The sequence below is a fragment of the Adiantum capillus-veneris genome, chromosome 7, assembly GCF_014529385.1.
Source record: "Adiantum capillus-veneris isolate H3 chromosome 7, ASM1452938v2, whole genome shotgun sequence".
Taxonomy (NCBI): Eukaryota; Viridiplantae; Streptophyta; class Polypodiopsida; order Polypodiales; family Pteridaceae; genus Adiantum; species Adiantum capillus-veneris.
The window spans coordinates 110,778,486-110,801,909 of record NC_140937.1 but is presented as its reverse complement, the minus strand read 5'-3'; the positions used below and the strand labels follow the sequence as shown (position 1 = coordinate 110,801,909).

The following is a 23,424-nucleotide window of genomic DNA, read 5'->3' as shown; positions in this document are numbered from 1 at the left end:
CTTCTCCTTGGACAAATTGTTGTTGCTGTTGTTGGAATTGCCTCACCAAAGAATTCTGGGCATTGGTTTTCCCCTTTGCATCATTCTTGTCTTTTTTTTTCCACGGGCTTGACGTTCTGTCTAGCCCCTTATTGGAAATTGATGCGCGAAGAAACCATGGTGTGGTGGATTACTTCGGTGATAGAACCAAGCCATTGAGAGTTGAAGTAGTTGGCCATCTCTTCAAGTAATCCCACACTGAATTATTGCTTTTGCTTGACAAAGTCTATCTTTTGAAAGAAGTAGCCTTGAGATGTAAATCCCAAAACTTGTCCAATATTTGTGAATAGACTCATGGGAGAGAAGCTTCAAACTTTGCCATTCGATAAGCATCTTGTCTTTGCATCGCTTGCAGGGAATTGCTTCATGATGGAAACTCATAGAGTTTTCCATGTCTTTGATGAGCCAATTTCTGGAAGTGCATAGCTACATGGTGTAGCTTGGAGGACTCCGTGAAGCCCTCGTCTCCAAAGGCCGCATCAAATTTCTGGATGAAGGCCAATACTTTGTTGGTGGCACCAAAGGTTCCATCATAGGTGAGAAAAGAGATACACTTTCCTCCCTCTTTGAACTTCTTGAGCTTTTGTGACCTTCGCCATGTAGGGTAAGATTTGCGATGTCCTCTCCTCCTGTATTCTCTAGGAGAATAGCCATAGCTTTCATCGGAAGAGGAGGAAGGTGAAGAAGAAGGAGAAGAGGGTGACCTCTTTCTTGCCCTTTTCTTCCTTTTTTTTCTCTCTTGCCTTTTGGAGTGACGAGGAGAAGGACTATGGGTTGACCGTTTCCTCTTGAGAGGAGTTGGCGACCGTCTAGACCGTCGTCTTCGTGGAGCCACATCTTCAGAGGAACTTAGGGATTCATTACTTTCTTGTTCTTTAGATTCCTCCTCTTGTATGGGAGAGAGTCTTCTTTTGGGGGTCTCATCAAGAGGCCTCCTAAGAGCTCTCTCCTCTTGGAGAGGAAGGGAAATTCCATAGGCATGAAATTGTTGAGTAACTTCGGCTTGCAAAGCACGGTTGCCCATAGCTTGCTGCAACCTAGTAACAAGATAATTGACAAACAAGGGGGCATCATCATTAGCACCTTCATGTGCATAATCAAAGTTATCAATGTTCATTCGACTTTGTTGGTTATTGTCACACATGTTAACAGAATTCGTGTGTTTACTTTGGCAATTCAAAACCTTAGTTGCTACTCCTCTGAGCCTTTAAAAATCAGCACTTAAGCATCTACACCCACATCTCGAATTGGTTAATTATAGAGAGTAGTGGAGTGGGTCTAATATTGTAGAAATTTTGGGGGACTTCTTATGGATCAATAATGATAAAGCCGTAGGCAAGTCTAAAAAGACCCCATTATTAAGACCAAAGCTCCTGAGGTGTGCACCATATCCCACATAGTGGGCTCAACAAAACCGATAATAGATCCCAGTCCCACTTACCCTAATATAATTAACAAAATCAACCATTAATGGGCTACTTAAGGACCTCTCTTCTTAATTTGGAAAAGAGAAATGGCCTATGAACTTTGAGAATAGCGGAATTACAAGAAATAAAGAGAGAATTTTTGTGAGACTACTTTGAGAACATAGAGGGTGAACTTAATTGGCGGTAGCAACATAATCATAGTACTTAATTAACTTGGCATGAATAATACTTTTGCAAGAGAGAGAGTTTAGAGAACTTGACAACAACTGAGGACTGGATTTATGTGGAGCCGGTCCCCCCTCCAAAAGACTTTTGTCTTATAGATTTTTCCATCAAGAGAGACTTGGTACAAAACATTTTTTGTGCTCCTTGTGACCTAGGTGATGCAATGAAGATGGAAAGCTTCATGCATCACAAGCATAACATAGATTTTGCAAAAAGCATTAACTATCCCAAGCCTCAAACACCTTGAAAGGTGGAGAGAGCTAGCAGGGAATGAGGGTAGGAAAGAGGAAGAAGAAAAATTCATAGGAGAAAGAAATAGTTCCTTACTTATCATCACTCTTCTTGCTAGCATACATAATAGCATAGTAATGCAGATGGAGAAGATGGCAAGCTTAAGCATTGAAGCATGGCTCTTGGTTGGATTTGCATTCCATAGCCAAGACTGTTTGGTGTAGGATCTCAACTTCTCAACAAGCTTGGAGAAGGACATGGAGTTCTTGCACTTCACCAAGTGAAGAATGAGAGCAAATGAGAGAGTGTGAGGGAGTACACCCCCAAAGCACACCCCTTGCTTGCTTTGGTCGACCCCCCCTTGTAGATCATGCTTGAAGCTCATTGGACCCCTCCAAGCCTAGCCAATCACACGCAAGAGACATATCAAGCAACAAGGGTAGGTTTTGGACAAGTGTCCTTGTTTCCCCTTTGAGGGAAAGAGGCTTGATAATTGCTTAGATAATAATTTAATTAATCTAAATGCTCATTGGACCCCCTTTTAAGCCTATCCAATAGGAATCAGACACACCTTGAGGGAAACATGGGTAAGGGCTTGACATGTGTCCTTGATGCCTCTTGAGGCTTGGGCTTACCTTGTGTGTGTGTGTGTGTGTTCTCTCTCATCCCCCTAGCTTTAGGGCTCGCCCCCTCCTTTGTAGGATTTTTGTTGACTTTTGGAACACAAGCACCTTAGTCAGCAAGCACGACAAAGCACTTCAAGCTTGGGTAGTGTTCCCACAAGCATCTCAAGCTCCCTAGTCGGCAAGCACGACAAGCACCTCAAGCATATTAGTCATCAAGCACAACAAGCACCTCAAGCATATTAGTCAGCAAGCACGACAAGCACCTCAAGCATCTTAGTCAGCAAGAATGACAAGCATCTCAAGCTTGGGCAGGGTTCCCACCTCAAGCTCAACCCTAGCTTACCTAAGGTCAAAGGAGTTTTAATACAAACTATTGGAGGTATTTAACAAAGCTAACCCTAAGGTCTTTAAGCTCCATTGGCTAGCCTTGCTCTTTGACAGACCATCTCTCATTTGGACCCCTTAACCTTTGGCCTTGTGTTGAGATAGACCTGTAAGCAGATGTCTATATTCTAACCCTTGTGCCCATCTATTCTTCCACATTAAATGATCAGTTTAATATGAAAAAATCATTTGGGTTGGTTAGATATTAGATTTTATGACAAAATGGATTTGGATCTATCCAACCGATCGTAGCTCGAGAGAAGCTTGACAATAGCAGATTGAATCCATTACAATTCTTTTGACAACCTTTTATGACTTGAAGGGGTAATTATCATGGCTAATTATTGGCGTCCGTGGTGTATACTACGGCTACAAGTTTTCTTTGAAACAAGGTATTCTTCTTTCTCTTACTAGCACTGCATAGAGTCGCCATGGATTCCGATATCAATATGGATTCCGATATCAATATGAATTTTGATTTTGAGCACCATATGCCTGATCTTCCCAATGATGGCTCACAAGTGGATACTCTCATAGAGGATACCCGCAAAGCTACGGGAGGAGATGACGCCTACAAATTTCTTGATATTCAAGAATTTTGAGCACTTCAAACACACATATCTATGATGGAAAATAATTTTGCATCTCTGAATGAAAATGTTAGTAGATTATCCACTTTAGTGGTGCAATTTATGCAACAGCAATCCAAGGGCTCTGTTGATAAACACATGCATGAGCACGTAGTCGATCAGAGGTAGGGTCCTCTTGGTCTGGGACAACGTCCCCCTTCGGATTCTTTGCATTCTCGCACTCCAAAGGAGGTGGACGAGTTGTTGAAAAATACAAAGCCACCAACTTTTAAGGGAGAGGAACGAGAGCGCAATAAGGATGTAGTGAATATCTCAGTGTCAACAAGTGGGAAGGAATTCACGACCCATGGCAGACTTCGGATGCAAGCAGGGCACTGCAGACAAATCTGACTCTGGAAGGTGAGGCTTATAAATGGTGGACGTCTCTCAAGGAGAAGAACATTATACCACAAACTAGGGCAACCTTTGAGTCTGTATTTAGAAAGGAATTTCTACCCACGAATGAGACAAACACAAGTTGGTTGGCTTGGTATAAGTGTTCCATGCGACAACACAAATCATTGTTGGAATATATCTCGGACTATCGGGATATTATCCTCAAGTTGAAAGGGTTAGATACCTTTCAACAAGTGCATAGGTTTATTCGCGGTCTGACGTTAGAGCTTAAGAAGCACGTCAAGACTCAAGACCCCAGAAGACTTGAGGAGGCCATAGTGCAAGCTCACATTCACGATGATCCAGAAGATAAGACACCACACAATACTCACGTGCATGACAAGGTAGTCCTAAGCTCCACCGACATGTTATTGTTGCCTCATGCCTACTGCGTGCTCCTCAAGCTTGTTATCTGCCCTGCTCATCGCCATGGACTGTCCTAAGCTTGTGGTATCCCCTCCTTAGGTTTGCATCCCATGAACATAAATGGAAACCATCAAAATTGTAGTCAAATTGATGAGGAAGAGGGCAAGGAGGAGGGGCCTAATTTTTTTGCAGACACATTATCCAGTACAAGTCATTCGTTACATTAACATACCACTTCTCACTTTATTGAAAATAACATCCTTGCTCACCCCCACTTGGCATGTGATAGAGGTGTATGATTTGTACCCTTTTCATTCAAAAGAGTAACCAATAAACACACTTTTCAATTTTTGAAGCCAAAGTATTTTACAAATTATCCGAGACATTTGCATATGCCATACATCCAAAAACTTTGAGATTGACAAATCAAGCTTTTTGTTGATCAAGTTCTCTTGAGGTGTTATCTTATGCACTGCACTAGCAGGGTTTTGTTCATAACATAGACGAGTGTAAAATTTGCCTCAACCCAATAACAATGAAGCATTTATCTATGCTCTTGCAACTTTTGTGATAGGAACGTTCTTTTGATAATCAATACCACTTTGTTGTAGCATTTTCAACCTTATCCTCATCAAGTGCATTATTTACATTTGCATCAAAAATATGTTGATCTATGGGATCGCTTGAAACTTGCATAGACTCAATATTTGCCTCATTTGGACTTACATTTATGTTCCTACCATTGAAAAGTGGCAACAAGGTATCAAAAATGCTTTGTAAGCTCACACATGTATCTTTAGAACATGACAAGGTTGAACTGCATCTTCCACAAAAATAACATCTCGAGAAGTCTTGACTGCGGATGACAATGCTTGCTTTCAACATTGTAACCAACAAAGATGCATTTCACAGCCTTATCATTCCATTTCTAGTGTTGTAGTTACGCCATTAAAACATAAATTAAGCAATTAAAAACATGCAAGTGACCAATAGTCAAAGCCATGCCTCATATGGAGTCATAAACTACAATGCTTTTGGTGGGCCACTTGTTAAGTATGTAAGCTCGCACATGATAGCCAGAACAAAGCTTGGCTTTTCACTATACATCATGCCATCTCCATAGGTGACATTTTTTTCCTCTTAGCAAGACCATTATGTACCTTTTTGATGCATTGGTGACACGGGTTCTTCTTTATGGAGTTGAAGTGTGGGGCGGGAGCATCTCAAAGTCTACTTGGAAAGAGTTTGAGAATGTCCAAAAGCATTTTCTTACAAACTTTCTCCAAGTTAAGACAAAAACACCATATATGCTCCTACTTCTTCAGTCGGGATCTCTTTCAATTGAGGTTATGTGTGGAGTACATGATAAAGATGCATCAAAACCCCTCACATCGACTTCCTACAATTGCATGGGTAGCAAGCAAAAAAGTTCAAAAGACACATAAAAGCAAGATCTTGAGCACGGGATGGATGCAAGACATAAAGAAGTGGTTTGGGAGATGGGATGCATTACACTTGCTACATGATGCTTCAATTGACTCTCAAGTGAATGAAGCTTTTCTACAATGCCAATGTATTACGGCTTGGGAGAAATCCAGTGGGTCACATTTCATTCATTACACCACCCATATTGCCCCCAACTACAAAACCATGTTCTTCGTTGAAAGAGGAAACCATACACACACTTACATGCATGAACCTATCCCCTTGTCGGCGATACGCACTATCGCATCCATTCGGCTTAGCTCCCACTTCCTTCGATGCGAGACAGGGCGTTGGCGAAATGGAGAAGAGTCAAATCGATTGTGTACATTATGCTCAATGCAAGTTCGAGAGTCTGAGTACCACACACTACTAGAGTGCTCACATTTTGGTCACATCCGAACTTGCTTCTCTCACATTTTCAGCAATGACTGAGTGTGGGATCTCCATTGCGACTCTCATCACCACAATTTGGAGCATCGAGAGTCACTCATCAGTCATACACATACTACATCACATGTAACTTTGGTCTCATAGGTCATATTTGACCTCCGAGGACGATAATAAAATCTATCTCTCTCTCTCTCTCTCTCTCTCTCTCTCTCTCTCTCTCTCTCGCATTCTCATATCACAACAATGTGCATATGGGCGCTGTATTCACCCTTTTTCCAAGTTTTCTTAGAGTTCAAAAATTTAAGAGCTGTCTCACATCAAGCAGCACTGCCAATTCATGTAGAAACCACCTATTGCAAGACCATTCTACTTAAGCAACTCTCTGCTTTCGTTTTATATTGTGGTATGTGTCTAGGTTCTTGCAAAAGCAACCCACCTTGTAGTAAGTTTGTAATCAAACTTTGCAAGTTATGAGCTACCTTGTACCATTGGATGGCCTTGCTTCGCTTGTATCCCACACTTGTTTGCTGCATGCAAAAACGAGCTGTAAATTGCTAGTAAAACTGACTCAAAGAGCGGTTATTTTTGTAATCAATAGTTCATCCCAATCCATACAATCTGTGGACAACAACACTAAGCTCTTGCTCTTTTTCCTGCTACATAGATGGTTTCTACAGGTCTCCATTGTCTACTCTAGCTTCTAAAACGTCCTCTCTCAATAGTAACTCTCTTACACTGAGCTCAGTCTGTTCCCAGTCCATACGAATGTGTGTGTGTGTCACAAGAAGATTTATGCATTTTTAAATGTGGGAAAACAAAGTCTTTTTCAACATTTTTCATACATTGCATAACATCATGAGCTTCCTACTCGAGAGGCACCACATACCTAGCTAGGTACGATTGGGGGCAAGGGACCGCGGCTCCCCCACCGAGCCGACGGTCCCTTGCCCCCAATCGTACCTAGCTAGGTATGTGGTGCCTCCCTTAGAGAAGCTCATGATGTTGAGGTAAGTCACAATGTGGAAATTATTGCGAGAATTTATCCAAAACTTCTTTTGTGTGTGTGTGTGTGTGTGTGTGTGAGAGTGAGTGAGAGAGAGAGAGAGAGATTATTTTTCTAGAACTCTTGTTTCAGTGATTAGTTTTTTGACAAGTGTAAATGCTCTTCAAAGTTAAATTTCTTTTAGAATTGTTGTTGTAGGGTAAATGGGCCAATTAAAAACCACCCCCTTTAGACGGACGCATCAACCTCCAACATTATCACTAAATATTTTCACCCAGGTAGTGGGGCACCGAAAGACCAACGTTGGGTTAATTGGTTACACGAGTTGCTCATTCAATCTTGGCCGCATGATTTGTGCTTAATCTCTGCTAGCAGCAATGGCACATTATCCCCCATTGACATTAAGGTCAATTTTGTTACACGCGAAATGTTCGCCGCTGCTGTGTGTCGCCTGCATGTGCGCTTGGCAACGAGCTATCAATTGCATTCCTCCAAGCGAAAATCGGTGAAGCTTGTAGTCAGAAAATCGCACCTCTCCTTAGGCGGCCTTGTACCGGCCCCTTTACCCTAGTCCTAAAGTCTTTTTTTGGTAAGCCTTTCTGAATTTTTTAACTGTGTGTAGCCTACTCGAAATCTACATTTGTTTTGCTGTTTCGTTCCTGTTTTTTACGGTAGCTCCTTTGCTATATAGTCATAATTTCTCCTTCAAGCTCTTCATGCCCATTCATCCAAAGCTGCGTACACAACATCCAGCTGCAAATTAAAAAATTTTCTATAGTTAAATCCCCTAATTGGGGCCCTAACATGCTTAACCCAATAGTTACATTGCAGGCCTCGTGATTTTATCACTTAATCTCTTAAATTAGCTATGGCTGTCCACTTTATTGACACTTGGGCGGCCACCTTCCAAGTACACCACATTTGGCTTACATATCTGCCAAAGCATTGCCTAGCACAACACCAATAGGTCCGACCACCAAATTCCTCATTGATTTTCTCTCACCCATGTCAAAGGCATTTGCGAGCCACTTGCCTTATTGAGCATAATCCCGCAATCCATGTGCTCCAAAAAATTACATATCTCCGCAAGCATACTAATCCATTTGAGGAATGATAATGCTCAAAATCTTGTGTCCTGTTTGAGCTTCACCTTGTGGACGTGAAGCGTCATGACAACATCGTGCAACCATGGAAACTTTCATCTCTATACATTTATATCAAGGTTGCACACTCTCTCCATCTTCTTTCCTTCCGTGCTCAACCTTCCATTCTTGTTGTATTGTAGCCTATGAAAGTCAAACTCAAGGTACAAACTGATCACCCATTTGCCTAATAAAGGCTTATACTATTGGCTACTTGAAGTACATCATCAAGGTACATTACTTTGACATCTATTATAGACAATGACCCTTTCTCTATATGCACAATAGGATGTGCATATAGAGAATCCATATTGTCAAACCATTCAACTTGCTGGTCATGCGATTCAATGTGCGTGAATCCATATCCATACCTTTAGGAAGAGAATGGGGGTTCAAGAGTGCCTCTTTAGTTTAAAAGTTCAAGGAGTCAAACCTGTAATATCAAGAAGGTAAACAATGGATGCAACATTAAAAGCAAATGGGCAAAAAGGCTAGCTGATTGAAATTCAACTTTTCTCTCACAATGAAATTTGCAATCAAGTAGTAAAAACTATATCATGTAGCATGTCTATAAAAAGAGTTTGGCATTTAAATTTCAAATCTATAAGCTCGACTCAAATTAGAGAATGCATGCAAAAGTTACGAAAGGCCAAAAATCAATAAAATATTCATGGTCTTTTTGAGAAAAAGTGCATTCTTTGATCTCTTCTACATAGCCAACTTTCTCCACCTATTCAACAATAATTTAATCACCTCCATAATCTTGTGGCAAGTTAAGAGACCTTATTAAGTCCCGTTCTCTTTTTAATGCATTATCACCATATTTTAAATACATTTATAGACATAATATTCATTGTATGCTATAAAAAACCTCATCACTAGCTCATATGTACCCCTTGCTTATAGCAGCATTACTGTTTTGTTGTTTTTTTGTGGATGCCACAAGTCTTAACATTCCGTGTGAGTTCCTACAATAATTTTCACGACCTCTTAAGCTCCCCTACCTTGATAACGTCCTCAATTGCCAGAGAGTCACCCCACACAATGATGCACTTATGGATCAAGACCAATAGGGATGTGCCCTTTTTCGATGGAGTCCCAAAGAGTTGGTCTAACGACAACGCTTTGACTTCTCCACCTACAAGTTGTCGGCTCAAATCCCCCGTTGGGTCACCTCTAGAGGGACACCTTGTGCTCCCTTGGTGTTCACGTTGCTAGGGCTCTTGCCCTTGGACACTCCAGTGCATCCTCCTCCTGGGGTGGGTCACCCGAGGAGGAGGTTCCTAGCTGGTTGCGACGAGTTCTCTCCGACGTTCCCAACACATGGTGCATCGATTAGGTGGCCATGGTGATGCCTATGTGTGGCTCTTGCCCAACCATGTTTCATGGCTGATATTTGGAAGGGATAAGCACCTCTTCCTGTGGGCCTTTGGTGCGTTAAAAAGAAACAGTGTTTCTCACTTAAACTCGTCAAAACATGGGAGGGTTTGAATTCAAGGGCTCATCCCCATCAATTATCATTAGGCACATTATAGCCAAAAGGTTTTCCTTTTTAAGGATATGTTACTTGTTTATTGCGCTTCAAAAAGCTAAATTGTTATAATAGCTCAATGAAAGATTAATGTTTAATGGTTGAAAATGGCAGATACATAGCCGATAAGTTTCCCATAAACAAAAACAAACTACATTACCATGGGCAGTTCAAAATGGGTGCTTTTAACAAAGCTTAAGACATGGCTACTTGAATGAAGCATCATTGCCACAGACATGGCAGGCTCAAGCACCACCGCACACACAAATGTAGTAAAAAGAAATAATGCCGTTTTGCTAACCAATGCTCAGTAAGAATCCCACCGTCCCCACAATATTTGTATAGCACAAGGGAAAGAATGCACAAAGCTGTAGAGCAATACCATGATTCGCCAACCACCAATTAGAGAAAACAATTCCCATTTGTCCACAACCCACAGATTAATTTTAATCAACAATAGTAAATGTGAGAGAGCTTCAATACATTAGTTAACTTCTCAAACATGGAATCACTTCACATTTATTACATCAGCACAATGGAGTGTGACGCCCCAGTTTCTGGGCGCGTCGGGGAGGGGGCCCGGCGGGGATTCTTACCCGCATGCAGCCGAGGGAACTTCTGTCTTCAAGGGGCCCGTCGGGGATTCATACCCGCACGCGGCCGAGGGACTTCTACTTTCAAGGGCCCGGCGGGGATTTATACCCGCACGCAGCCAAGGGACCAAGGTGTTGCTTCAAGGGGTCCTGGCACGGACGGCACCGGCTCAGGAGGGCCCGGCTCGGACGGTACCGGCTCGGGTCAAGTTGCCTTCTCGGGGGCCCGGCTCGGACGGGACCGGCTCGGGCGTGGTTGCGTTCCAGGGGTCGACGGCCGTTTGTGTTTCGCGGGTCTTCGCGGGTCTCGCGTCTCGGGTCCCTAGCCCCACGTAGCCTCAAGCTCCTCCGCACCGCCGACGGGTCATAGCGTGCCCCGGGGAACCTTGCGTCGAGTCCCCACGGTGCGCGAGTGCGTGGAGTGAGGCTAACGTGCCTAGGTGGGGGGTCCCCTCTCGTGGCCGGTCTTCGGGAGGCTCATACCCCTTATATACACCCCCGTTTGAAGAGAGTTCGACGACCGCGTCGAACGTGGGAAAAGAGTGCTCGGCTATGCATGAGGCCGTGGGGACAAAGGGGTGCATATAAGTGCAAAGTGATCAAAAACTGTTCCCAAATGCAAGTAAGTCGGCATGCTTTGTTTTTTGTCATTTTTGAAAATGAGTGAGTGAGTATTTTTGGGGTTTTGGCAGAAGGCTGAAAAGATATGCTTTGAACACCCAAGTAGAATTCCCCGTACTTGAGCGTTCCCCGAATAGGTAACCCGATGTGCGCGGAGCCACCTGCTGCGTTGGTCCGCGCGGAGGCTTCTTGAAAGCCGAATCTGAAAAAGCGTTCCGTCGCAATGCAGCACTTGCGAGTTGGTCCCTGTTTGGACGTCGTTTGGATCTTTAGCTCAGCATGGGCCACAAACGTGGCCGGGGCGCGACGAACACCGTTGGCTTGGTTCGTCGCGTTTTTGGAGTTTCTCTGTTTTTGTTATAAAGAGCCCTGTCTGGCTCGCATCTGCCTTTTCTTCATGTGAAGAGCCCTGTCTGGCTCGCATCTTTGCTCTTTGTCCTGTGGAGGTGCCCGGCTCGGATCGGGGCCGGCGCGGGTCACGGGTGACGGCCCGTTGTTTGGACGCGTCACGAAAAGCCCTGTCTGGCTCGCATCGTTCCTTTTCCTCATGGAGGTGCCCGGCTCGGATCGGGGCCGGCGCGGGTCACAAGTGATGGCCCGGTGTTCAGGGAACGCGTCACGGTGCGGAGGGCGTGTGGTTGCTTTTTGGAGCTCTCTTCACCAAGATTTTGACGACCCGGGCCATTGCGGTTGGAGTCGTTGTGAGTATCGTGCGCGTCGGGCACGTTAGTCTTCGGCTCGTTTCCAGGAGCTCGTTCTGGAGCTCTGATACCAAGTGTGACGCCCCAGTTTCTGGGCGCGTCGGGGAGGGGGCCCGGCGGGGATTCTTACCCGCACGCAACCGAGGGAACTTCTGTCTTCAAGGGGCCCGTCGGGGATTCATACCCGCACGCGGCCGAGGGACTTCTACTTTCAAGGGCCCGGCGGGGATTTATACCCGCACGCAGCCAAGGGACCAAGGTGTTGCTTCAAGGGGTCCTGGCACGGACGGCACCGGCTCAGGAGGGCCCGGCTCGGGTCAAGTTGCCTTCTCGGGGGCCCGGCTCGGGCGTGGTTGCGTTCCAAGGGTCGACGGCCGTTTGTGTTTCGCGGGTCTTCGCGGGTCTCGCGTCTCGGGTCCCTAGCCCCACGTAGCCTCAAGCTCCTCCGCACCGCCGACGGGTCATAGCGTGCCCCGGGGAACCTTGCGTCGAGTCCCCACGGTGCGCGAGTGCGTGGAGTGAGGCTAACGTGCCTAGGTGGGGGGTCCCCTCCCGTGGCCGGTCTTCGGGAGGCTCATACCCCTTATATGGAGAAAATATAACAAGATGAAGACTCACCTTGACAACTGGCCTCTAAATGAAGGGACCACTTACAAAGTCTTTTCAAAACAAAAGGTTGGAAAGGAAGGGTTGATTCACAGGAGTGGGGGGTCCTACCCTTTCATCAGCAAACTTGTCTTGGAGCTCTAAACTCAGCGGACTCTTTGCAGCTTGATTTGCGAAGAGTGGGGGTAGAACAAGGGGTTTCCAAACTCTGACAATTTCAGCAGAGTTGCAAAGGGAGGGCTTTGTTTGCTGGCATATGCAGGCTGAGGTTCAACCCTGGCCATGTGGTTGGGCCCGAAGTTGATGAGGCTCTTCCATGACGGGACCCACTTACAAACTAAATATTGCATTCAAAACTTTGTATGCCTTTCTCCTTGTTTTCTAAGAAATGTAAGTTTGCAATCTTACATCATATCATTCGTCTTAACAGAAGAACAGAATAATATCTTCAGACCTACATCTCGATTATCGAAGAACCCAGCACTCAGATGTTCAAAACCCATTGCCACCCGAGAATGGAAACAGAACTGCATGGAATTTCAGGTACACTAAGTCAACAACAAGGAACTTTTGAAATTGAAGGGTGCGAAATCTATCAAGAAACACTGTTTTGCTTGTGGTGCCCTTTTTTTCTAAAACATCGCAAATGTTTTTTCATTCAACAGAACTTGTGCTAATTGCCGTTCCATGATTTGCAATGCAAAAAATGGTATTTGCTTCAGGTGAGGATGAAAAATTATGGCATAATGATGGCCAACATGGGGCAAATAAACTTGCCATACAGTGGTAGTATCCTGACATCAACCTATGTAAAACGACAGTTCATCTCTCTCTCTCTTACACCGAGAAGACTCCAGGAGCCGTTTGTGATAATGACAATAAAAAAATACACTTGTAAGCACACATGTACATCTGCAGGATGCTATTGAAACAACTGTAGGGCTCATCAAATTCCTACAAAGATGTACCTAATACGCAGTCGCTAGTAGGCAACTACATAAAGCACCCTATGTTGCTTCACAGTAACTGCACAAGGAAAGAGCATGTGCTATTTGTCTTTCATCTCCAAAACAGAAAGCCTGGTTATCAGAAGGCCATGTTTGGGGTTTTCATGTCCATGCAGAGATACATCCTTGAACCCTAAATTCATAGTTCAAAATCATCCATATTCAAAGCTTCCTTCGCTGCTGCCTCCTCCTCATCATCATCCACTGCAAGATAAGGATTTTTCTCTCCAGGGCTAAACTTGTAGCCTGTAAACAAGTAAAACGCGAGGCTTGCCAACTCTGCAGCACAATCACTAACCCACCTGTACTTGTAGACTGTCACTGTCGTAAGCGCAAACACCACCACTCTAGTGAAGTAGATGTACACAAAGAGGACAATGTAGTATTGGCGAAAGAGGGTAAGCTTGACAAGAGTTCGTGCAGCTTTTCCATCCGTCTGTGCTGCTTTCTTGAGGTCGCGAATCGACCACATGATAGGGAAAAGCACTGCACAGCAACATGCAATGTCAACAAGAAGAAGAACCTGCTTCCATGTCACCCAATCCTTAGCAAACGGCCCCGTTTCATCAATGACGACACTCGCAATGTTGGAAAATACTTGAAGTGGGATGACGATCATGAGCACCTTTTTCTCCCTGTCTTGCAGAAAAGGCTTGAGAATTGTCCACCCTGTACCGATGAGCACAATGACGACAAACAACATGATGCCCTTGAGGAAGCTGAAAACATAAAATGCGACATCCCATCCATGCGGCGTGCCTGTAGCCTTGATATGAATCTTGTCCTCAGCCTCACAGATGAGATCTAGGGCTTTGACAAACACCAAAGCACCCATAAGGATGTGAATTGTGTGGACGGACAGCCGATTCTTCAGGCAAAGCCATATCCATACACCACCGAGGGCAGCGTAGATAAAGAAGAAGGTAAGGTAAAGCGTCGGCAACTGGGTTTGGCCGGCAGGCAAGAAATTCTTTTGGTTGCCAGCAGGACCTTCAAGGTTGTACATTTCTGTTCTCACATTCATAGAGACAGCAACGGTGCGTCCGCAATTTGCGAAGTAAAGCCCATATTCGTTCGCTTCAGAGACGGGGTAGGGTTTGGACAAGCTATTGGTTTGGGGATCAAGGTCGCTGAACGCAAACAAAAAATGAACAAGAGGGTTCTTGAGAAGGCATACCTCTGATCTTTCATATTCAAGGATGACTTGCACAAGGGCGTCATCTGTTGCGAGAAAGAAGCCAAGTTGTGCAGGATCGGGAGCTGCAGCACCTGGATCTGGGCTTGATGATGGGCTCGCAGGCGCTAGGGCTACATCCGAGATGGAGATGTTAACCATTCCTCGCAGTGTGAAGCCAAACTTCTCGAAGAGGATGATGGGTCGCGTGTCGCGCTCAAAGACGGGATTCTTGATTTCTGCATTGCTCAGCTGAGGAAGTCCCACCAGAAGCACGCAAGAAATGAGAAGGATCTTCATAGCTCCAAATGCCATAGCTTGCTTCCTTGCTGTAAACAAGCAGGAACGGGGAGGTGGGGGTGGTTGTGAAAGGCGGACGGCAGCTGTGTAATGTTCGCCCCTCCGCCCCTACGCAAAGCAAAAAACTGCCGACGAAACTTGGGAAGATGGGACGAACGCTTTTATCTAGGCTAAGGTCCTCAGTGCTCACCCTTTAATGGGCATGTTGCAGGAAAAATGAACAACCGTCTGCATGTTAGCCGCCTACAGTTTAAATGTCCCTAGGGCAGAGGCAGCAAACTTGGACTCTCTAAGGCAATGGTCATGCGAGGCTTAGTTATCAATTATTTGAACAAATAACTAAGCCTCATTCTTGGTCACACGCAGAAAGGAGCATTAAATGAGTTACTAAGCCTACACTTTGTAACTACACTAATGTCAACCTGCAGGTACACCAACTGAAGTTGGACCAATGTCGTATTTACAAGGCCAGCTACAAAGTCCGTAATGACTGCCTGGGGTTTTACAATGGTGCTAATCGTAGCAAAATTGAAGAGGTCCTCCTAAAGGGGTCCAATGATCACCTGCATCAGATGATGGAGGAATGCAAGGCAGAGAGAGATAAGGCTGCTGAGCTATATGCTACTGGTTTGAGGCTGGTCACAAATATAGAGGAATTGATCAACAATCTGTCTAATGACTAAGATTGAAGTGAAGCTGTGTTCAGTCTTGGAGCTGTCTGTGTATACCAGACTCATCAGAAACTCAGTACAAGTTCTGGGTTCTATTACCATTCAACAGTTGTATTTATCAGTCACCTTGGTCTGACTCATATTTTGTAATTTTGCTCTCTCTTTAATATTATACATCTCGCGCCTTGTTATGGTTAAAAAAAAAAACTATGCCAAAATCAAGGTCAAGGCATAGTTGGGAGGATGAATGAATAACTAAGCTTCGCGTGACCATGCAAGAGGCTTAGTTATTCATTTAATGCTTTGTCTTTGCATAGTTGGCATAGTTATCAATAACTGATAACTAAGCCTCGCGTGACCATGCCCTAAAAGATCCTATGTGTTGGGCTCCATCGCTTGCAGGTAGGGAGGGCACTCTAAAAACTTGGTGGCAATTTGAAAGTTTGAGCCTCTCATTTAAGAAGCTTTGGTGTTGAAAAAACGCCCACTAATTAAGAATAGGTCACCCCTGGTTTCATCTCTTCCACAATTTATTTGTTTCTTGCACACAATGGATGCCGTTTAAGCGCATACGTCCTCTCTCTCTCTCTCTCTCTCTCTCTCTCTCTCTCGCATTTGCCTAGTAGTAGCAAACGTATATAGCAGCAAATCAGACATGTAGCAGGAGAAGGGAATAAGCATGAGTTGCTCAAGAATGGAGCTCGCTATGTTGAATGCTGAGAATGGTGCTCAAGCATGCTCAAGCTCAAGAATGGTGCCTGCGGCATTGAATGATGAGAGCATCCTCAAGAATGGTGTTGCAGAGGACCAAGTGTATTATTGAAGAATGGTGCTAAATAGAGAGACACAGATGGGCAACATGAGCAAGGATGAACATCATCAAAGGGCTTGGAGATGAGCAAGAGGAGATTTTGCGTATGGTGAGTTGAGACAACTACTCTCCTAAGAAGAGGCAAAGAGGCTCTCGTTGTGCAACATGCAGGTGAGTACTTCAACTCACTCAAAACTCATGCTGCTCCAAGCTTGTTTATGATTCTCAAGCACAATAGGGGAAATTGGGCATGCAATGCAATGTGTACCTTGCTGTGAGCGTGCAGTTCATTGTGTGCTTGGATGTGAGCATGCATACTAAATTTCTAGTCAAGCACTAATTACGGCATCAGGGTATCACAATAAGCATTAACTTTGACAACAAGGCATCTTAAGGTTCAAGATAAGCATAATTTATATGTGTAATTGCACACATAGGTAAAATGAAAAAGCTCAGAGTACCCTCCTCTTGGTCTGTGCTTGAGGTGCTTGTCGTGCCTGATGATTGAGATGCTTGATGACTGAGATGCTTGAGGTGCTAGGGTTGTACTTGAGGTGGGAACCCAACCCAAGCTTGAGGGGCTTAAGGGCCGAGCTTGTGGTGAGAACTGAGCCCAAGATTGAGGGGCTTGAGGTGCCACAAAAGTCAACACAAAAGATTGAGGTGCTTGGGAGACATAGCTGTCGCAAGCATGTTTGCTCTTTAGTCATCCATCTTGGAATAATGTTGTAGGGTAAAAAGGGATCCTCTACCTCAGAAGACACACAACTGGACATAGCCTTCCCTCTCTTGCTTGGTCAGGTCTTTGCTGAGCATACTAGCTACTTCCTCTGCACCTATACCATGAACATGGGCTAGCACCTCCTCTTCTGCCGCTAAGAAAGATTCACTAATGACTAAGGCTTTATCTCTTCTACCTCATAGTCGAGGACGACTATGATTTCAAGAGAGAGGTAATGTCATAACATCTAATATCTAACCAACCCAAATTATTTTCTCGTATTAAATTGATCATTTAATGTGGGAGAATAGACGGGAACAAGGGTTAGAATATAGACAGGTGCTTATGGGTCTATCTCGACACAGGGCCAATGCTAAAGGGGTCCAAACGATAGATGATCTGTCAAAGAGCAAGGCTAGAAAATGGAGTTAAAGACCTTAGGGTTAGCTTCATTGAAGACCTCCAAAGGTTAGTGTAAAAGTCCTTTGACCTTAGGTAAGCTAGGTCTGTGCTTGCGGTGGGAACCCGACCCAAGCTTGATGTGCTTGTCGTGCCTGATGATTGAGATGCTTGAGGTGCTTGACATGCTTGATGATGACTGAGATTCTTGAGGTTCTTGACATGCTTGATGACTGAGATTCTTGAGGCACTAGGGTTGTACTTGAGATGGGAACCCAACCCAAGCTTGAGGGGCTTAAGGGGCCGAGCTTGTGGTGAGAACTGGGCCCAAGGTTAATCCCTACAAGGAGGGGGCGAGCCCTCCACACTATCTCGCATGGGCGGCTTCAAATGGGATCTACGGTTGAGGTGATTCAGACCGTTAGATGCACATTTGTAAATTTGGGACATTTGGTAAATTCGAGTAAGCTTATAAATTTGGGGCAGTCCACACCTTATGTCTTGAACTAGCGACCTCCCCACTGCGAGCCATGTGCATTAACCACTACGCCTGCATGTGTTTGTTAAAATATTGGGGATTCGAGTATGTCATATTGTAAATGTGGGCTGATTAGAAAAATCGGGGCAAATTTGTAAATTCGGGTAGACTAGTAAATTTGGGACTGTTGGATTGGACGGTCCATGATTGGCGTGCCCCGCGTTTTCCTCCTCCACCATTGATCCCGTTTGAGCATGCCTGTGTGATATAGTGATGAGGGGAACTAGCCATGCACGTAGGGGGGGTGGTTGCTTGACCTCTCTCTCTCTCTCTCTCTCTCGCAAAGGGCACCCCTTGCTCAAGAGGCAAGTAGGAGACATGTCAAGCCCCTAGCTAGGTTACCCTCAAGGTGTGCCTGAATCCTATTGGATAGCCTCTCAAGGGGTCCAATGATAATATTTAATTAATTTACTTAATTGATTTTGCATTTATCAAGTCCTCTCTCTCAAAGGGGAAAGGGGGAAACTTGTCCCAAGACTACCCTTGTTGCTTGATATGCCTCTTGCATGTGATTGACTAGGCCTGCAGGGGTCCAATGAGCTTCAAGTATGAGCTACAAGGGGGGGTCGACCAAATCAAGAAGGGGGCTAGCTTGGGGGGTATAATCTCCTACACACACTCACGCACACTCTCATTGTGTGAAGTGCAAAGTGCAAGAGCTCCATCTCCTTCTCCAAGCTAGTAGAGAAGTTGAGAGCCTACACCAACACTTTTGGTTGTGGAATGCAAATCCAACCAAGAGCCATGCTTCAATGCTTAAGCTTGACATCTTCTCCATCTTCATTACTATGATATTATGTATGCTAGCAAGAAGAGTGATGATCAGTGATGAACTACTTCTTTCTTCTATGGAATGTTTCTTCTTCCTCTTCCCTACCCTCATTCCCGCTAGATCTCTCCACCTTCGAAGGTGTTTGAGGCCTTGGGACCGAGGCTTGGGATAGTTAATGCTTTTCACAAAGTTTATGGGAAGCTCATGATGCGTGAAGCTTTCCATCTTCATTGCACCACCTAGGTCACAAGGAACATAAAGATTGTATTGTACCAAGTCTCTCTTAGTGGGAGAATCTATAATACAAATGCCTATTGGAGGGGGGACCGGCTCCACATAAATCTGGTCCTCAAATGTTGTCAAGTTCTCTAAACTCTCCCTCTCTTGCAAAAGTATTGTTCATGCCAAGTTCATTAAGAACTATGTTTATGTTGCTACCATCAATTAAGTCCATCCTCTATGCTCTCAAAGTGATCTCACAAAAATGTTCTCTCTAATTCTCTTAATTTCGCTATTCTTAAAGTTCATAGGCCATTTCCATTACATTGGTATATCAGAGCATTTGGTTTTTGTTTTCTTGCTTAATAAGAGAGGTCCTTAAGTAGCCTATTAATGGTTGATTTTGTTAATTATATTAGGGTAAGTAGAACTGGGATCTATTATCAGTTTTGTTGAGCCCACTATGTAGAATATGGTGCACACCTTAAGAGCTTTGGTCTTAATAATGGGGTCTTTTTAGACTTGCCTATGGATTTACCATTATTAAACCATAAGACGTCTGAAAGGAGCTAGCCCTTGACAATTCTGCAATATTTGACCCACTCCACTACTCTCTATAATTAACCAATTCGAGCCGTGGGTGTAGATACTTAAGTGCCGATTTTCAAAGGCTAAGAGGAGTAGCAACTAAGGTTTTGAACTGCCTAAGGATACAATAAGTAAACACATAAGTTTAATTAGCATGGCTGATAAAACCAAGAGAGTGGAATGAACATTGATAAATTTGATTTTGTACATGAAGGTGATAATGATGATGCCCCCATGTTTGTCAATTATCTTGTTACTAGGTTGCAACAAGCTATGGGCAACCCTGCTTTGCAAGCTGAAGTTAACAACTTCGTGCCTATGGAATTTCCCTTCCTCTCCAAGAGGAGAGAGAGCTTAGGAGGCCTCTTGAAGAGACCCCCAAAACAAGACTCTCTTCCACACGAGAGGAGGAATCCAAAGAGCAAGAAAGTAATGAATCTTTAAGTTCCTTTGAGATGTGGCTCCACGAAGATGGTGGTCTATACGATCGCCAACTCCTCCCAAGAGGAAACGGTCAACCCAGAGTCCTTCTCCTCCTCACTCTGAAAGGGAAGAGAGGAAACAAAGAAAGAAAAGGGCAAGAGGTCACCCTCTTCTCCTTCTTCTTCACCTTCCTCTTCTTCTGACAAAAGCTATGGCTATTCTCCTAGAGAATACAAGAGGGGAGGACATCTCAAATCTTACCCTGCATGGCAAAGGTCACAAAAGGTCAAGAAGTTCAAAGAGGGAGGAAAGAGTATCTCTTTTCTCACCTATGATGGCACCTTTGGTGCTCCTGACAAAGTATTGGCCTTCATCCATCAATTCGATGCGGCCTTTGGAGACGAGGGCTTCACAGAGTCCTCCAAGGTACGCCATGTAGCTATGCACTTTCAAGAAATTGGCTCGTCAATGGTGGGCTAGCCTTCGTGGCAGTGATGAAGCCCCAAAGACATGGAAAACTCTATGAGTTTCCATCATGAAGCAATTCCTTGCAAGCAATGCAAAGGACAAAGTGCTTACCGAATGGTACAGTTTGAAGCTTCTCTCTCTCTCTCTCTCTCTCTCTCTCTCATGAGTCTATTCATAAATATGTAGACAAGTTTTGGGATTTATATCTCAAGGCTACTATCTTTCAAAAGATAGACTTTGCCGAGCAAAAGCAACAATTTTGTGCGGGATTACTTGAAGAGATGGCCGAGTATGTCAACTCCCAACGACCTAGTTCTATCATTGAAGTAATCCACCACACCATGGTTGCTTTGCACATAAATTTACAACAAGGGGCTAGACGGAATGTCAAGCCCATGGAAAACAAAGACGAAGGATGCAAAGGGAAAAACCAATGCCAAGAATTCCTCCCAAGGAAATTCCAACAAGAACAACAACAATTGATCCAAGGAGAAGGGAGTTTACAAAGGTAAAAACAAACTCTCTCTTGAAGAGCTTGAAGATTTTTGCAAGGACCATAAATGTTTTAAGTGTGGGGAGAAAGGACACGGCTATCGTTCTTGCTTAAAGAGAAATGCCCGCAATGAGACTCCTAGAGCTTCCACCATCGAAGCTCCAAAAGAGGATGCTCATTGCAAAGGATCACCTCTCTCCTATGCTTGGGGAAAGGCAAGGGAGCACGATGCCTTCATCTTCTTTGACCCTGGCTCTACTCACAACTTCATATCAATGGAGTTGGCCACCAAGCTGGGCATTCAAGCTTTTGAGATGGGAGGTGTTGTAACTGTCGATACTGCTTTCAAGGTACAACAAGCTTCCGTTACTCCCTTGATTGGGAAGTTGAGGCTTCATGTCCAAAGCTATGTTGACAAAGAAGATTTTTTAATCTCTCCTCTCCAACATGAGGATGTTATCCTAGGGGCACCATGGTTCAACCGCATGGCTGCCAACATGAAGTTCCTTGAAAGGAGAATCTACTTCACCTATAGGGGAAAGAACATGTATAAAGATGCTAGTGAGTTTGGTAGTACTATACCACTTGTAAATCCTCCTGCTTTTGATAAATCAATGAAGAGCTTCATTTTTGCGTACATGATTTTTGTCAAAGAGTCCCTAAAAGGTCATAATGTTTCATCAAATGTAAATGGTAGGAATCAAGAAGAGTTAGACTTGTCTAATTTTCTAAAAGGATTCCAAGATGTGTTCATCAATGATATCCCTATGGACTTACCTCCAAAACAAGGGGATGATGGTGACCATCGAATTGAGCTCCTACCAGGACCTTCCAACTAGGAATCTCACCACCTAACAAGCCTCCTTATCGAGTTTCCCAAGCTCAACAAGAGGAGATCATGAGGCAAGTACAAGAATTGGTTGACAAAGGGATGGTGAGGCCTAGCTCCTCTCCCTTTTGTTCTCCAATCCTTTTAGTGCAAAAGAAAGATGGTACATACCATATATGTGTGGACTATTGAGCACTAAACCATATCACTATCAAAAACAGATTTCCCGTGGCTCAAGTAGAGGATCTGTTTTATAAGCTACAAGGCTCTACCTACTTCAGTAGGATTGACCTTAAAAGTGGCTATCATCAAATAAGGATAGTAGATGAAGATATCTGAAAGATCGCGTTTCGTATAACGTTTGGTCTTTATGAATATCTAGACATTCCTTTTGGCTTGACCAATGCACCAGCCACATTCAATCGTCTAATGGAGAAAAAATTTAGACCCTATCGCAGATTCACTGGAGTGTTCTTTGATGATATCATTATCTACTCCAAGTCATTGGAGGAACATAAGCAACATCTCCAAGTGATTTTTCAAGCATTAAGGGAAAACAAGCTTTTTCTCAATCAAATGAAAAACGAAATTTTTCTTCAAGAGGTTCAGTACTTAGGTCATATTATCTTCCAAGATGGTATCCAAATGGATCCGTCAAAATTGGAAGCATGGCCTAATCCAAGGAATCTACATGAGCTAAGAGCTTATTGGTATGTGTGCATACTATAGATGCTTCATAGCAAAATTCTCTTAAATAGCAGGACCATTACATGACTTAACAAACAAGAACGTTAAGTATTCATGGATTGATAAGGAGAAAAATGCTTTTGACAAGCTTAAACAGAAGTTTACCTCTCGCAGCCATTCCTCATGCTTCCGGATCTCTCAAAGCCATTTGAGGTCCAATGTGATGCTTGTGGTGATTGCCTTGGAGCAGTCTTGCTTCAAGAAGGGCATGCCATAGCATATGAGAGCCGAAGGCTCAATGCGAATGAACGGGTCTTGGGCATTTATGAGAAAGAGCTTTTAGCTGTTCTACATGCACTAGACACATGGAAGCACTATTTATTGGGGACACCCTTTATTTTACAAATAGACCACCAAAGTCTCAAGTACTTCATGACGCAAACCAAGCTTTTCGACAAACAAATGAGGTGGATAAATTTTATTTCGCAATTTGATTTTCATATTGCTCACATTGCTGGTAAGCACAATCAAGTGGCCAATGCACTTTCACGACGACCAAAAGTTAATGCGGTGTCTATAGCAACTCACAATGAGCTATCTTCTATGATAGATAAGTATGCTAGTGACCCTGACTATAGAGACATAATGTCAGCCCTTGCTTTGGGGAAGGAAGAGGAACCGTTCACCTTGCAGGATGTTTATCTTCTCCATGGAAATAGGCTATGTGTTACCCACTCCCTTTGTGAGAAAGTCATGTATGAATCCTATGCTCCTCCTTATGCTGGGCATAGAGGCCTTCAACCTACTCTCCGAGGAGTAGAAACGTACTTCTATTGGCCTACCATGAAAGTGGACATACAAGAGTATGTTTCAAAATGTGTAGTATGCCAAAAGACCAAGTATGATAGAGGGAAGCAACTTGGATTACT

At 44.0% G+C, this 23,424-nt stretch overlaps 1 protein-coding gene across 1 annotated transcript; it reads right to left on the bottom strand.

The window, feature by feature from the left end:
* Positions 1–13,243: 13,243 nt before the first annotated feature.
* On the bottom strand, positions 13,244–15,081 carry LOC147454421 (protein CANDIDATE G PROTEIN-COUPLED RECEPTOR 7-like). Its single transcript, XM_086516390.1, has one exon. The coding sequence runs from the start codon at positions 14,889–14,891 to the stop codon at positions 13,542–13,544; it is 1,350 nt and encodes a 449-aa protein (XP_086372516.1). The 5' UTR covers positions 14,892–15,081; the 3' UTR covers positions 13,244–13,541.
* Positions 15,082–23,424: the final 8,343 nt, after the last annotated feature.

Excerpts from the sequence above, each read along its gene's own strand:
- LOC147454421 (XM_086516390.1), bottom strand. The coding sequence starts at position 14,891 with ATGGCATTTGGAGCTATGAAGATCCTTCTCATTTCTTGCGTGCTTCTG.